Source organism: Odocoileus virginianus, chromosome 1 (genome assembly GCF_023699985.2).
Source record: "Odocoileus virginianus isolate 20LAN1187 ecotype Illinois chromosome 1, Ovbor_1.2, whole genome shotgun sequence".
NCBI lineage: Eukaryota > Metazoa > Chordata > Mammalia > Artiodactyla > Cervidae > Odocoileus > Odocoileus virginianus.
In genome coordinates, this window is record NC_069674.1 from 25,099,141 (window position 1) to 25,113,443 (window position 14,303).

Sequence of the window (14,303 nt, forward strand, 5' to 3'; positions counted from 1 at the left end):
CCAGGGGAGTGCATGGTGCTGTCCTTGCCCTCAGGGGGTCAGAAGCACTGGTTGCCTTTCCTCCCAGCTCCCCGACCCCCCACCACAGCCCTGGGCCCTGGTACTCACTAGGTCCCTTGACTGTGACCTTGAGCTCCCCACTGCCAGCGCCCTTGGTGAACACCTTGAAGTCAGCCACTTCTTTGACACGCACACCCTTGGGCTGCAGACCCCGCCCAGAGGCGCGGCAGGCATTGGGGTTACAGGCTGGGAGGAAGAGGAGAGATGAGGTTGGGGGTGCTGAGGGGCCCTAGACAGAGCCTCAGCCCTTACCACTCGTCCCCACCTCACAGTGCGCAGTCCTCCTGACCGACCACCCCCACCCCTGTCCCCTTCCCCCAGGCACAGGCCGTGGCCTCATGCAGCCCTCCCCTGTGCTCCCTGGCACCCCCAACACAACTGAGAGCCATGCTGGGCAGAGAGCGGCCACAGCGCCCCCAGCCCCTGTCCCCAGGCTGGTTACAAGAAACCCTTCCCTCGGGGCTCCTCCGGGTCAGGGTCAGGTGGGACAAAGGCCGGGCGGAGCTCAGAGCTCAGACAGACCAGAGGGGCCTTTCATCCACCCCACAGCATCCACCAAGAGCCCTCTGAGCCTTCTCGGAGCCACCACAGCAGCTTCAGGAACCGAGTCATGCCACAAAACACTCAGCCACACCATGGAACGAGGGAGGGTCGTGTGACGAGAAGCCTGCCACAGGTCACAGGCAATGCATGAAGGTCAGCCTGCTGCGGGACGCTGCCGGTGGCAACTTTGCTGCTGAACACAGACCATTGGACAGGGATCTCAGCCCGCCACGGGACACATAAAATGGCACGGAACCCATGGGGTGCCAAACAGGCGACGGTGTATTATCCACCCAGGCCTGCCCCAGAACACAGACAAACGAACGGCACAGCGTCCGGGGACTGCCACAGAACAGGCGACGGCACGGGCCCCAGACCCTTCTCACAGAAATCACCAGGCAAGTCCCGAGAGACTAGAGCTGCCACAGAACAGAGGCAAAGGCGTGGAACCTGGGGCCTGTCACAGAATGCCATGGAAGGGGGCGGCGAGTCCACCCCGCTCGGGCCATGCCACACAGCACAGGTGAGGCCAGTCAGCCGTGGCCATGCCCGGCCTGCCTCCGCCGGTGTGTACTAACGTGGCACCACTCTCTTGGCCTGGTGGACGATGGGCACGGAGGGGGCGGGCGGCGGCGGCAGGGGCTCTGAGTGGCGGAGAGAGAACCGGGTGGGGGAGTCACTGCCTGAGAGCCTGGTGTGCAGGTGCGCCCGTAAACATGCCCTTCCACCCACAAGGTCCACTCGCTTCCCCCTCAACCCTTCCACCGTGGCACCTGTCTGGCATCTTTCACGGTGGCCTCCTGACCATCCTCAGGGGCAGGGGCTGGACAGAGGAACTCTCGGGAGCCCCACCCCTGGGCTCTTCCTTCTGTCCACTTTAAGCCTTCAGAAGGCTCCCCCTGACCCCATCCCCACCCACCCTCATCCCCCTGGTTGTAGTGCTTCCTTTCCCGTAAGTCCTCAGGCTTGGGAGCAACACTCTGCATCCTGGTCTTTGGCGAGGGGGTCATGGGGGTGGGTGAAGGGCCTTTACCTTCTGCCACGTGGACGGGGAAAGGACTGCGGGTGATGGGGGCTCCAGCAAAGGCCACATGAACCGTGTGGGGTCCCTCCATCACAGGCCTGTATGTGCAGCGGAACGTGCTGTCGCCCTTGTCCTCCAGAGCCACCTCCACGGTGTCCCGCCGGCCCTGCGGGTCCACGATTACCACGGCAACGTCCCCAGTGCCGGCCCCTATCATGACAACGGCTGTCAGTCCCTCCTGCTCGGGCTCTCTCACCCTGAGACCACAGCCTCCTGGCTGGGCCCAGCCCCCAGCCCCCAGGCACTGCCACCCCCAGACAAACAGTCATGGGGTGTCCCTCCTGCTCAGGGCTCCCTCACCCTGAGACCATGGCCCTCTGGCCAGGCCCTGCCCATGGCTCCCAGGTTCCCCCACCATGAACAGTCATGGGGTGTCTGGTGGAAGGGCCCATCCCCACCTGCAGTGTAGATGTCAAAGTACGTGGGTTTGTTGGCCACATTGCCCACAGGTTCCAGGCCAGGACCACGGGCTGACACCTTGTTAGCATCTCCCAGGGCCATGCCCACGTTCACCTCAAAGGGGCTGCGTTCGATGTTCTGACCAGCAAAGAGCACGGTCACCTGGAGGTCAAAGGCCAAAGGTGAGCTTCTAGAGGAGAGCAGCTCTGGGAGGGGGGTTGAGGGGCGGGGCAGAGCCAAGCAGGGTGGGAGGCAGGTGGGGCTGGTGCATGGGGGTGGGGCAGGGTGCGAGCTGAAAGAGGGGCCCATTCAGCCAGATGCAAGGATGTGAATGGAGTGGGGAAGACATGGGAGGGTCTACAGGGGGATACCTTGTGCAAGCCGGCAACCTTGGGCACGTAGGAGACAGCATAGGTGCGGTTCTTGTCATTGTTGGGAACCACTTTGGCCTATAGGAAGGGAAACGATTGGCCATCAGAGCTCCTCCTGACCCCACGCTTCCTGTAACCGCCATGGTGAGGCCTCCCCCTTCTCCAGCATTGGAAAGTGGCCCCAGCAGCCATCTCCAGCCCATTCCGCTGGTCTGTGCTCTTGTCTGATCCCCAGTGGCCTCCCCATACCTCCTCGGTGTGGCCCTCAGGATCCTCGATGTAGACCAGAACCTCGCCCACGCCAGCATCCACTGTCTGCACGGTGAAATGGGCAGGCTGCAGCACAGTGTTACCCTGGGGCTCGATCCCTGAGGGCGGAAGGCAGAGCCAGAGTTTAGGGAGAACCATCCCAGCCCGTGTCCAGCTGCCCAGCGAAGACCGTCAGGGCTCAACACGTACCAGGCCCGTAGGCGATGGCCTTCTTGGGGTTCAGTTGCTTGGAGCGAACAGGGGCACCAGGTTTGAGTTTGGCCTTGGGGAACTGGGATAGGTAGGTCATGACCGAATGTTCATCCACGTTGGGGTCCACGATCTCCTCAGGGGCAATCACCTGCCAGGGAGGAAGGAGTCAGAAAGTGTCCTCCATCCCCAACGTCCTGCCCTGGGAGCCTCACAGACCCAACCCCATGGCTGGCCCTCTCCGGGTCTCTTTGCTCTCCACCTACCTGGGGCACCCCGAGCCAGTCATCCGCCTGCTGCATGGCCTCCCGGGCGTTCTCCACAGGCTGGTTGGGGTCCCAGGCCTCCCAGTCAGGGCAAAGGCCTGGAGAGATGGTGGAGGGAAGTGATGACGAGGGGGAAGCGGTCAGCCAGGACACAGAGCACTTGCTCCACCAACACCCTCCCAGGCCATGGGTTTACACTCCCTTCCCACACAGTCCCAGGCCCCTGACCAGCCAGGTTCCTGCTGAACTTACAGCCCGTCAGCTGGGATGCCCATCACTGTTTAGACGCACCACAGCCCTCCCGAGCACCAACAATGAGGCCTTTCTGCCCCAGCTGACGCAGCCTGGCACCAGTCCTGCCAGCCGGCCTCTGGCCTGCCCAGGCCCCAGCACCAACCCTGAACACCAAACCCCGGGGGAGCGCACCCCTCGCGGACCTCCCACCTCATCCCAGGTGCCTCAGGGGTGGGCAGTCCCTGTCCCACGAGTGCCTCTGACCCATCTCCTGGGAGGTCTCCTCACAGCTGCCCTGAAGCCCTAGGTGTCCATGTACTTTTCCCGTATCAGCCTCGGAGCATAAGACTCTCTCTGCTTCCTAACTTCCGCCTCGAGGAAATGGAGGCACTGAAGGGCTTGTTTGAGAGGCCGAGTTCTCTCTGGCCACCCAGAACCCAGCCTTTCTGATGGGAGGACTGCTGAGGTAGCTGCAGGTCACTCCTGGGAAGGGGTGCAGGGGTTAGGGGGTGATTGGTCCAAGCCAGAGCTGGAGGAGAAGGGTGATGCTCCCTGGAGGGGAGGGGACCAGCTCAAAGGCTGGAATCCATGACTGGCCAGAACAGCTGAGCTCACTGCTGGCAGCCGAGCCAGCCATGGGCAATGGCTCAGCAGCTGGGAATGCTTCCCAGGCGGCTGGTGCCCCCGCCTCCCACCCCTTGCTCCCCAGCTGACCCCAGGCTGAGGGAGGATTCCCCCAGGGGGACATGGCTCCAAGAGGTGGGGAGACGACAGATCGTTTCAGGAGATGAGGGTCAGAAAGGGAGCTGTACGTGGGGTACCGTTCTCGTCTGTGACATCTAAGTCTCATGGGTCCTCAGTGGCCCCCACCTGCCCAGGCCAGGCCTGGGTCTCCTGCGGCTGGGGCAGCGTCACACCAGCCTCAGACCACATCATCCTGGGCCTCAACCCCTTCTCAAAGCTATCCCAGGGGCTTGCAAAGAACAGCCTTCTCCAGGCCTAAAGTCCTGGCCTTTTCTCTACAAGTCCCACCATGTTTTCTTTCTGCTGGCTGAGCAGAAATGACCCCTATGTAGCAAAATAGGAAGTTCATGGAGCAGGGAGTTCCAGGTCCTGGCCGACCTCTGATTCAGTTCTGCCACAAATAAGCTGTGTGGCCTCAGAAAAGTCACTGGCCTTCTCTGGACCTCAATGTCCTTGCCACTGCAGGATCTGGCAACTCATCGGGAAGGGTCTAACTCCAGAAGTGATTCTCAGCTGCAGCAGGAGGCCCTGATTCCCCCAGTCCTGGGACACACATTCTGACAAACACAAGCCTCGGCATCACCAGCTCACCCCGCACCCCTTCCTGGCTCGGGGAGCCACAGTGTGCCACGGGTCCACTCACCAGGGGCACAGTTGTCCACCAGAGCGCCCAGAGCTTTGCCGTCCTGCCAGTCGCGGTTGAAGTTGGTGATGGGCAGCTGGGGCACCTTGTTCTGGATCCAGCCGAGTAGACGCTGCTTGGGTGTCTGCTTGCGGGCATCCTCGTCGTCCTCGTCCTCCCACATGGGCATAGAGATGGAATAGTGCAGGATCAGGGTCCAGATGAGCCCCAGGATCAGCTTCAGGTTCCCATCCACGATGGCCTTGCTGTCTGCAAGGAGGAGGGGACAAGCAGGGCTCATGAGAGCCCCACTTCTGATGCAGAGCCCTCCCTCTCCTGGCCCAGCTTCTGAGGCTGCTGCTTGAGTGTTGGGTCTGGGCGACTCCTCCTGGAACCTACCACTTCTCTGCCTACCACATTCTGCATCCCATGAGGCCCAGCCCTCGATGTATCTCCCACCCCCCTCAGAACAAGGCTATGTCCCAATATGTCGCTTGGGCAGGTACTTTCAACTCTTTGACAGCACTTGCGTGGGCCTCCTATCAGGCTACAAGCATCTATACAGTTATGCAAGATTGTAAATCTCTAGGGGCAGACACTGTTTTGTTTTGTTTCCTTTCTTGTTTGCTTGATGTACAACAAACTGTACATATTAGAAAGTACAACTGGATACGTTTTGACAATACGTGAAAAATGAAAGCGTTAATCGCTCAGCCTTGTCCAACTCTTTGTGACCCCATGGACTGTAGCCCACCAGGCTCCTTGTCCATGGATTCTCCAGGAAGAATACTGGAGTGGGTTGCCATTCCCTTTTCCAGGGTATCTTCCCAACCCAGGGATTGAACCTGGTTCTCCTGAACTACAGGCTTTACCATCTGAGCCACCATGGAAGCCCTACCTTTGATGATATGTGCATAACCACGAATCAAGATAGTAAACACATCCACCCTTCCTCAAAGTTTCCTTTCTTTTGGGAACCATCACTCCTGCCCCTTCTAGTCTATCCTTTGAGACAACAACCAATCTGCTCTTGGTCACTATACATTAGTTCGCATTTTCCAGGATTTTATACGAATAGAATCATAGAGTATGTATCTTTTTTGTCTGCCTTCTTTCACTCTAGATACTATATTTTTCTCTCCATATGTTCAGAGCCTAGAACTTAGTAAAATCTCAATAAATACTGGTTGAATGAACATTTTAAAAAGTGAAGTTGGAGAGGAGTGGGACCAACCTGGTTCCAGCCAAATTCTCCTTTGAATACTATAAAAGGCTTTTGGAACAAAGTTCTGGGAGGAGGAGGGGTTGGGGACAGTACACGTTCTGTTAATGGCAGGGACCAGTGAGATTTCACAAGAGCTGGGGGAGTGTTACCCATGTGGACTCAAGTCTCAGGAGCTGAGACTCTAGACCCATCCTCTCCCTTGATAAATATTATGGACCAGAACTCCAAGATTGGAGTTGGGGGGGAGGCCTAGTTCCCCTGTAACAGCCAGAGAGAAAGATCCAGGAGCCGGAGGTGGCCTAGAGTATAGGTTATTGGAAACCAGCTTACTTGTGAAGGGCAAGGCAGGCCTGAAATCCACCAGCTTCCCTGAGCATTGCTTTCAGGAGGTTGGGAGGGGGTGAAAGACTCAGCCTTGTTTACTGGTGTTACCCGAGAGATGGGAAAGGGTGGGGTTGGAGGTGCCCCCTTACATATCTTTTCCTGCCCCGCCCCCCCTAGATCTTGGGAGACAGCATTTAGAGAGTAAAGATCCCAAAGCTGTCTCCCCTTACATATCTTTTCCAGAATGCCCCCCCACACACACCCTGTCCCCAGCATTTCCCCAACCTGCCCCCTGGAGGGGAATCTCAGTCTCTCTGTACCTCTGGTCTTGGGCTCTGGTCCCCTTGGCTCCCCCACCCTTTCACTGATTCATCCTTCCTTCCCCAGCAGCTCCCCAGGCCCGCCCCCTCTCCCCCTGGCTCTGCTGCAGCACAATGGTTTGGCAGCTTGCAGATTCCATGACACACTCACTCCCAGCCTCCCGGTGCTTTGGTGCAGTCTCTCTCAAACACATACAGGCCCAGGACATTTTCACACAGCCTTGACACCAGGGCCTTACGGCCTCTCACAACCCTGACAGCCTCCAAAGCTGGTGCTCACACACCCAGAAGTGCTTCTTGCAAACTGAAGCCAGATCCTAGGGAGGGAGGCCCTGAGGCCGCCAGGATCGCCAGGATTGGGAAGGGGTGGGGGGAATGAGGGGGTCATTCATATTTGCTGCAGGGAGAGGTTCCTGCCCAGCAACTGGCCCTGGGCCAGACAGCAAGTGGCAGGAGAGGGGTGGGTCCGGAGTCCCACTCTGGGAGCAATGACCTTCCTCCCCCTCCTCCCCCTCGGAGGCCAGGCAGAGGAGGGGAGCTCTGCTCGAGCCAGGCCTCTTCCTTCGTTGCACCCCACTGGGGATACCACCAAAGGGGTGGGAGGAGCTCCAGAGCCAGCCCCTGAGGACACCCCAGGCCTTGTGTGGAGTGGGGGGGAGAGGAGAGGACCAGTGAGGGAGGGGCTGGGACAGCTGCTGCCCCCTGCAGCCCCTCCCTCGGCGGTTGGCTCCAGGAGAAGGAATAGCAACTGGGGAACAGCTGCGGGACAGAGCGGCCTCTAGGCCTCTTTGTTCGGAGGGGTGGAGGGGGCCGTGCGGGTAAGGAGGGCACACCGCCCCTTCAACCCAGGCTGTGTACCCTGCCCTCCTTCAGAGGGACTGCTCAACACCCAGCTCCCACTCCACTCCTGGAAAGGAACATGGGGTGCCTAGAGGCTCACATTCAGTCCTGAGATGGTACCCAGAGAAGCCCCCGTCCCAGCCCCTTCCCATCACTAAGTGGGACCCAGGGAACCAGAGGAAGCAGAAAGGGGAACCCCTGACACCTCCTTCCTGATGGATGGGTAACCACTGCTGTCTGTGCCCCCTCCCCTCCAGCCTCCGCCTCGGGCCCAGCAGCTGAATTGCTGACAGCTTATCTCATCGGCCTCGGGAGTCAGCCACTTGGCCCAAATGGGGAACAGTTCCCCGCAGGAACGGGAAAGAAGGGTTCCTTCCCGCCCCCAAGCCAGCTTTCCCTCCTTCCCCCTCTATTCGGAGCTGGCCTCTCCAAACACAGTTGAGCCAAGGGGGCTGGAGCCGGAGGCACCACCGTGGGGGAGGGGAGAGGTGTGCACTCAGGAAGGATGAGGCCAGCAGAGGGGCCGAGCGCCCCCGCTGCGGGGAGCGGAGGAGGAGGTCGAGCCATTTCCTATGAAGTCTTGGTGAGGCCCCAGGCTCTCCCCTCGGGATCCCACCTGGGACAGTCAGTCCAGGCGGTCAGATCGCAGCTGCCAGGGGGGTGGAAGGACCCAGGGCTGACACCTCGCTGACCCCTGCCGTCCCCCCCAACCACACACTCTCGGGCAGCCCTTAGTCCCACGACACACACCAGGGTGGCCCCCTCCCCCACCCCCTGTCCTCAGCCTCGTCCTCTGGAAAGCTCAGAGACATCTGCTGTGTCACGGAGGCAGGGCTATTTCCAGGCCAGAGCGGGTGGGGTGGGGGGGGGACAGTATTGGGCAGGAGGGGGTAAGGCGTAGAGGGGACTGGACAGGGCCAAAGGGCCCCAGACTGACCTCAGCTACTAATTCAGGAGGCCCAGAGATGCCCTGAGCGAGGCTGAGGATAGACAGACCTTCAATTATCTGAAGAAATCTCTGGGGCAGCCTGGGGGTGGGCACTGGGCCCCCTGTGAAAGTCCCCTTCTGGGGCCCTGGGGTGCACTCTGTTAAGGGGCACTTTCCTGAAAATCACAGCAGGACACTAAAGAGCTCACCATAGGGGTAGAGGTCTCGCCCAGACCCCCAGCCTGAAGGGGTGACTTCAGAGCTGAGAGGGAACGGCCAACTCCCAGGCTCTCAGAACCCATCCTTGGCTCCCCCAGCTCCCCAGCCTGGAGTGCCTCCCCACCCCCACCCAGCACTGACACACCTTCCAAATCTGGTTACACTCAATGACTTCCTCCCTTTTCCAGGCCTTGCCTCCCTCCCCTCAGCCCAGATCATTAGCTGTAGCCAATCGGGGCTTAGGGGGTGGGCTGGGGCCGGGAGTAGATGGGAGGGAGCCCCCTCCCTGGCCTGCTGAAGTCGATGTAGGACAGGCAGGGGTTAAGGCTGCCTGCGCTCGCTCAGAGCCTTTTTAGGTTTCCGAGGCCGGGCCCTGCCGGCTCTGGCCCCTGGGCCTGAACCCAGCTGCCGAGCACATGCCGGCGGGGGGCCCGGGCCCCGTGCCCGCCCAGCCACCCACTCTCCCGCTCTCCTTGGGATCCCTGGGACCGGGCAGCGATGGGGACCTGCCTTCAGCCTCTCCTCCCCGGTGGAGGTGCTGGGAGGCTGGGAAACCATTTGCTTTGTCTGGGGGCGGGGGGGGGGGGGGGCACGCCCCCCACCCCCCCCCCCCCCCCCCCCCCCCCGGGAATCGGCAATGAGCATTGGCCCCGTCCTCTCAAGCCTGGGCTGGGGGTGCGGGTGGCAAGAAAGGAGACGAGCGGGTAGAAGCAGGTTGGCCAAGAGCGTGCGAAGGGACCTGAAGCTGGAGGGCTCAGAAACGGCCGGCACTGGATGCCCCCCGGGAGGCCCCCTCGGGATGCCAGCAGACCAGAGCCGGGTGTGAAGGCAGGGCCCCCTCGGGGCCGGCGTGGGTGGGCTCCGGGAGAACCGGGTCAGGATCCTCTCCCGGTGCCGGGCACCCCACCCTCGGCCCTGCCTCGGCTCCCCGCGCGCCCACCCAGCCCCGAGCGCCCTGTCCCCGTGGGTCAGCCCCTCGTCGGGGCACTGCCCCCTCGCCGCCCGCACTGACCGATGGACACCAGCTTGATGTGTTCGCGCTCGAGGAACTCGAGGGCCACGGACACGTTCTCCAGCTTCATCTGGCGGAAGTTGGGGCGCGGGTGGAACTTGCGGTACATGCGCTTTTGGCTGAGCACCTCGAGCAGCGCGATGAGGCGCAGCCCGTCGCTGAGGTCGCGCTGCAGGTCGGTGAGGCGCTTGCCCACGCACTTGAGGTGCTCGTTGCACCAGCGCGTGAACGTGTTCTGCTGGATCTTCTTCCACGGCGCGTCCTCGGCCAGGTCCTTCTCCGTGGACGGCATGTCGTCCACCTCGTCGCCCAGGCCGAAGCCCGGGGCCTCGGAGTAGCCGCTGTTGTTCATCATGCTGGCGCGGGCTGGGGCGGGGGTTGGGGGCCGCCGGGGCTCGGGCTAGGGGGGCGCTGTCCGGGACGGGACCCGCGGCTGTGCGCTCCGCGGCTCTGAACTTTCTCTCGCGCCCCTGGCTGGCGGGACTCGGGCGGGCCTCCTCGGCTCCTCGGCCACACTCTGTCTCTCTCTCTCTCCCTCCGGGGGCGGAGCGGTGCTCTGGAAAGTGCGGGCCGGGCTGAGGCGGGGGGTTTAAGAAGCCCCCGGGCCGCGGCCCCCCCGCCGAGCCCGCGGCCCCCGGGTCCACGTCAGAGCGCCGGCCTCCCAGGAATGCCGCCCGGCCCGCGGGTGGGGGCCGCGCCGAGCCCGCCGGCCCCGCCTCCCTCCCTCCCTCCCTCCCTCCCCTCCCCCACGCGGCCCTCCGTCCAGACTGGGGTCCCAGGTCTGCTGCCCTCACCCCGGGGGAAGGAGGCTCTGGCCCGAGGCCGCCAAGCTGGACAGATGAATAGTGGAGCTGGAAAATTAGGGGGAGTGACGGGTCCCAACACCCCCAAATTAAGCATCGCTAGTCAGAGATGAAATATATACCCCCCACACCCTGCAGGACTAAAGAGATGCAAAGGGAAACTGAGGCCAGTGTTTCGGGCAAAACACGATGATCGGGTGTTGACAGAATTTTCTGGACTGGCTGGTGGCAGGGCTGTTGACAGGGCCGGGGAGACCTGGCTGCTAGCCCAGGGTATTGTCCACCTGCGGACCAGCAGGGGAAGTGTGTGTGCTTGTGTGTAGATAGACAGAGGAAGCGACAACTCCGTGCAGGCCGATTAGGGAGAAGGCCTGGGGTGGGGGTGCTCCACTTTGCAGGTAGAAAAGTCTCCTCTGCAAGCATAAAAAAAAAAAAAAAAAAAAACCTCTGCAACTCCAGGGTCCCAGGGGAAAGACGGAGGTTACCCCTGATTCAGTCCCTGTCACCAGTCCGTCTGCCCTCATCCTCTCAGAATGAAGCTGAGCTCAGAAAAAGTGTACCCTGTGACTCACACTGTGCCCCCTCCCCCCAAGTCTGACTCAACTAAGGTGATGTGAGAGGAGGCAGAGCCTCTGCCCTGTACTACCAGGGAGCCCCCTGGGCAGTGTGCCCATTTGGGCCACCGGGCAGATCCTTCCAGTCAGAGGGCAGGTTAACCAGACAAGAGACGGAGAGCCCTGCCCAGAGCAGCCACGGGGAAGTGTGATGGGGGCTGGGGGACATGGAGAGCCCTAGGGAGCTCGCCAGGAAGCCTGGGCAGGACGGGGCTCAGGGTAAGCCAAGGGCAGCTGACATCAGGGAAACTGAGGCACTCAGAGCAGCTGGCCTGGGATGAAGTGAAAAAGTGGTAGAATATACTTACACAAAGAGACTATGTATTCTGAGATTCTGTAGGATAACATGTATTCCACACCTCCTGGTACCCCTTTTAGGCCAAATTTCCTCCACTTTCCCATCCTTCTGGACCCTTAAGTTTGGGCCCCAACTCAAATTGTGTGATGACTGAAATTGGGCACGTTTCTGGTGAATCATTTGACCTTATTGCTCTTCCCCAACCAAGCCCAGTTAAAAGGGAAGAGATGGTGGGCATCTCTGAGGGCATTGTGAGGGAAGAAGTTCAGGAGCTTGGTGGGGGGGTGGGCAGCAATAACAGTGAAAGGGCTCCATGAATGATTTCTTTCCCTTCTCATCAGTTAGGGAGGGGGAGGAGGAAAGAAGGGACCAGAAACAGAAAAGGGACCTGCTGTGCGTGACTTCGGAGGGGGGGAGCTCTGGGGGCCCTGAGAGTGACAGGCGAGATATAAATAGCTTGGGCCCCACGGCTCATGTTCTGTCGGCTGCCTGTGACGAGGTGCTCAGGAATTCCACTCTCCTGTTGGCACCCCCTTGCCTGTCTCCAGAACTCTCGCTCCCCCCATGCCACCTTTGTCCCATGGCCAAGACCAGCCATCAGCCATCAGTGCTGTCTGTCTGCTTGAGAGGCTGAGCTCTCCTGTGGAGAGATGCCCAGCTCCTGGGGACACATGACATGTAGCTGGGTCTCACAAGGGAACTCTGTGTGTGTGTGTGTGTGTGTGTGTGTGTGTAAAAAGGCAGACTTCTGACACCCAAACTTAGGTGCCAGTTTGGGGTTCAATGATGAAGAAACTGAGATATATACATCTGGAAAAGGATGGATCCCTCTCCCTGAGCGCCTAGGGAGAAGAGAGAGGGATAGAGCGGTTTTGCTTGGAGCTGACAGCCTTTTACAAACACTAACGGCTCAGTCTTGTTTTGAGGGTGTTCCCCAAGGTCCTCCAGTAAGTTGAGGTTCTCTCTTAAGGTGGTGGGAGTTCAGAGGGAAGCCAGCAAGTGGACAAAAGACTCCCCTCTCCCGCTTCTTGTTCCCTCTCTTCAGGAGAAGTCTGTGTGCAGCCCCAGGGGAGTGAGTGAATGGTCAGCAGAGGGTACCCGGTGCCAAGGATAGTTCCCGGCACCCTTCTCACACCTCCCCTCCCCACCCCCACCCCAGAAACCAGAGCCCGTTGCTCTCCAGGATAAATCAGGGCCTGACTCAGGCCCCAGCCAGCCAGTCACAGTCAGCTACCCAGGCGCAGGTTGGTGACTCAGCCCTCAATATAGCCCATGAGCCCGGGCCGGGCCGTGAGAGCTGGAACAGGCCGTGCACAATGCTGGTCCTGGGGCCTGCCAAGCGGGGGGCCCCTCCCGGAGGAGAGCTGACATGCTCCTCTCGGAGCCAGGCAGGAGCTCCTGGAGGGGCTTATGGGGGCTTTCATCAGCTGAGTATTTGGGGGCTTTGCTGCTGTGGCTACAGACTGTTTATAGCCCCCTGACTCACCACCCGCTGACCTGTCTCTGGAGACAAGGTTTGGCCTTTCACCTGGCCCTGCCTTTCCTACCAAGGGGCACTACTTCTCTGCCACCAACGCTGCCCATATTTGACTTGAGCTGAGAAGCATCTGAGTGAGCGAGTCCTTGTCTGAAAGGCTGTGTATGAAGATCCTGTGTTTCCATAGTCACCTGTGATGGCACCAAGTTGGCCAGGTTCCCAGCAGGCACTTTGTTCAGTCTGTGATACTGACATGGCCCTGGCCCAGGTATGGTAGGGTTGGGAAGATACCTAGGCTGAATTCCAGCCTCTTTACCTCTGGTTCTATAGCCGTGATCAGGAAATGTAACTCTTTGGGGCCTCAGTTTTCTTATCTGCAAAATGGAATTAATAGTACTCTCACAGGGATTTTTTTTTTAAATGGGTGAAGATGTGAAAGTAGATAACAGGTAAAGTGATTAGCATGGTGCTGGGCAGTTAATAGGTGATCAGAAAAAAGTTTGCATCCTCTGCTGGTATCCTGGGGACCATGTGGGTTCTAGTGAGCTGGGCCCTCCTCACAGCTACCTCTGCCCCGTGTGGCATCCACTGCCAGCATCTTCCTCGGCTCCACTGTTCCCTTCCTTGCATCCTAACACTCCACCTGCCAGAACCAGAGCCAGAGTACTACTTACAATCTTTAGAGCCACCCACCCTGCCCCCCAGTAGCAGCTGGTCGTGGACAGAGGTGACAGGTGGTGTGCCTACCATGTGGCCTGGGAGGGGAAAGCAGAGGGGGACCGTGGTGCAGGGAGAGAGATAGGCAGCAGTTATGCAGAGGGCAGTAGAGGGGGAAGATGGAGGCCCCAGAGGTGTTTTGAGTCCTTGGTTCTATCTGTACCTGGGCCGGGGTGCGTGCCTGACTGTGACATCCCTGTAGATTTAAAGCTAATTCAAGGGACTGTTTCACATTCAACAGGTAGACCTATTTAATCTACTCTGGTAACAGTGCACCTGCAAGACCAGAAAGCACAGAGCCCAAATCACTGAAGAGCACAGTCTTCCAAGATGAGCCCACAGGGACAAGTGTCCTAAAGGGAAGAGCTCTATATTTCTAAGCAAAAAGACTGAAGAAAAGGACTACTTCCCTGTCATTGCAGGCTCTGGGTTTGGGCCTGGAAAGGATCAGATAAAAGTCCTTAACAGGGGCTGACTGCCTCCCAGACCATAACTTCCATCTTGGCTTCAAATTCGAAATTAAAGCAATGATACTCAGTGGTGGGTAATCTTCCAGTCCTTTCTACCACACATGTTCTCCAGCCAACTGGTGGCTGGACTAAACTGGATAAAAAGCACAGTCTCAACAGCAAGGGGACAGGGTAGCAGGTAGATTGTGAAGGAATGTCAATTGGGTTACAACTGAGAATACACAATCTGATATAGTTGAAGGCAGTGCTGCTCAAATTTTATTGTGCATACTAA

At 59.5% G+C, this 14,303-nt stretch overlaps 1 protein-coding gene across 2 annotated transcripts in view; it reads right to left on the reverse strand.

The window, feature by feature from the left end:
• FLNC (filamin C) overlaps window positions 1–10,288 on the reverse strand; it is a 28,128-nt gene extending 17,840 nt beyond the window's left edge. For both annotated transcript variants that reach the window (XM_020874662.2, XM_020874663.2), the window contains exons 1-9: window positions 9,651–10,288; window positions 4,804–5,052; window positions 3,183–3,280; window positions 2,917–3,067; window positions 2,707–2,825; window positions 2,458–2,535; window positions 2,086–2,248; window positions 1,637–1,837; window positions 109–246 (exon numbers count right to left, since the gene is read on the reverse strand). In XM_020874662.2, the coding sequence (XP_020730321.1) occupies window positions 109–246; window positions 1,637–1,837; window positions 2,086–2,248; window positions 2,458–2,535; window positions 2,707–2,825; window positions 2,917–3,067; window positions 3,183–3,280; window positions 4,804–5,052; window positions 9,651–10,005 (1,552 nt within the window). In that variant the 5' untranslated portion in view covers window positions 10,006–10,288. The remainder of the gene's footprint in view (window positions 1–108; window positions 247–1,636; window positions 1,838–2,085; window positions 2,249–2,457; window positions 2,536–2,706; window positions 2,826–2,916; window positions 3,068–3,182; window positions 3,281–4,803; window positions 5,053–9,650) is intronic.
• Window positions 10,289–14,303: the final 4,015 nt, after the last annotated feature.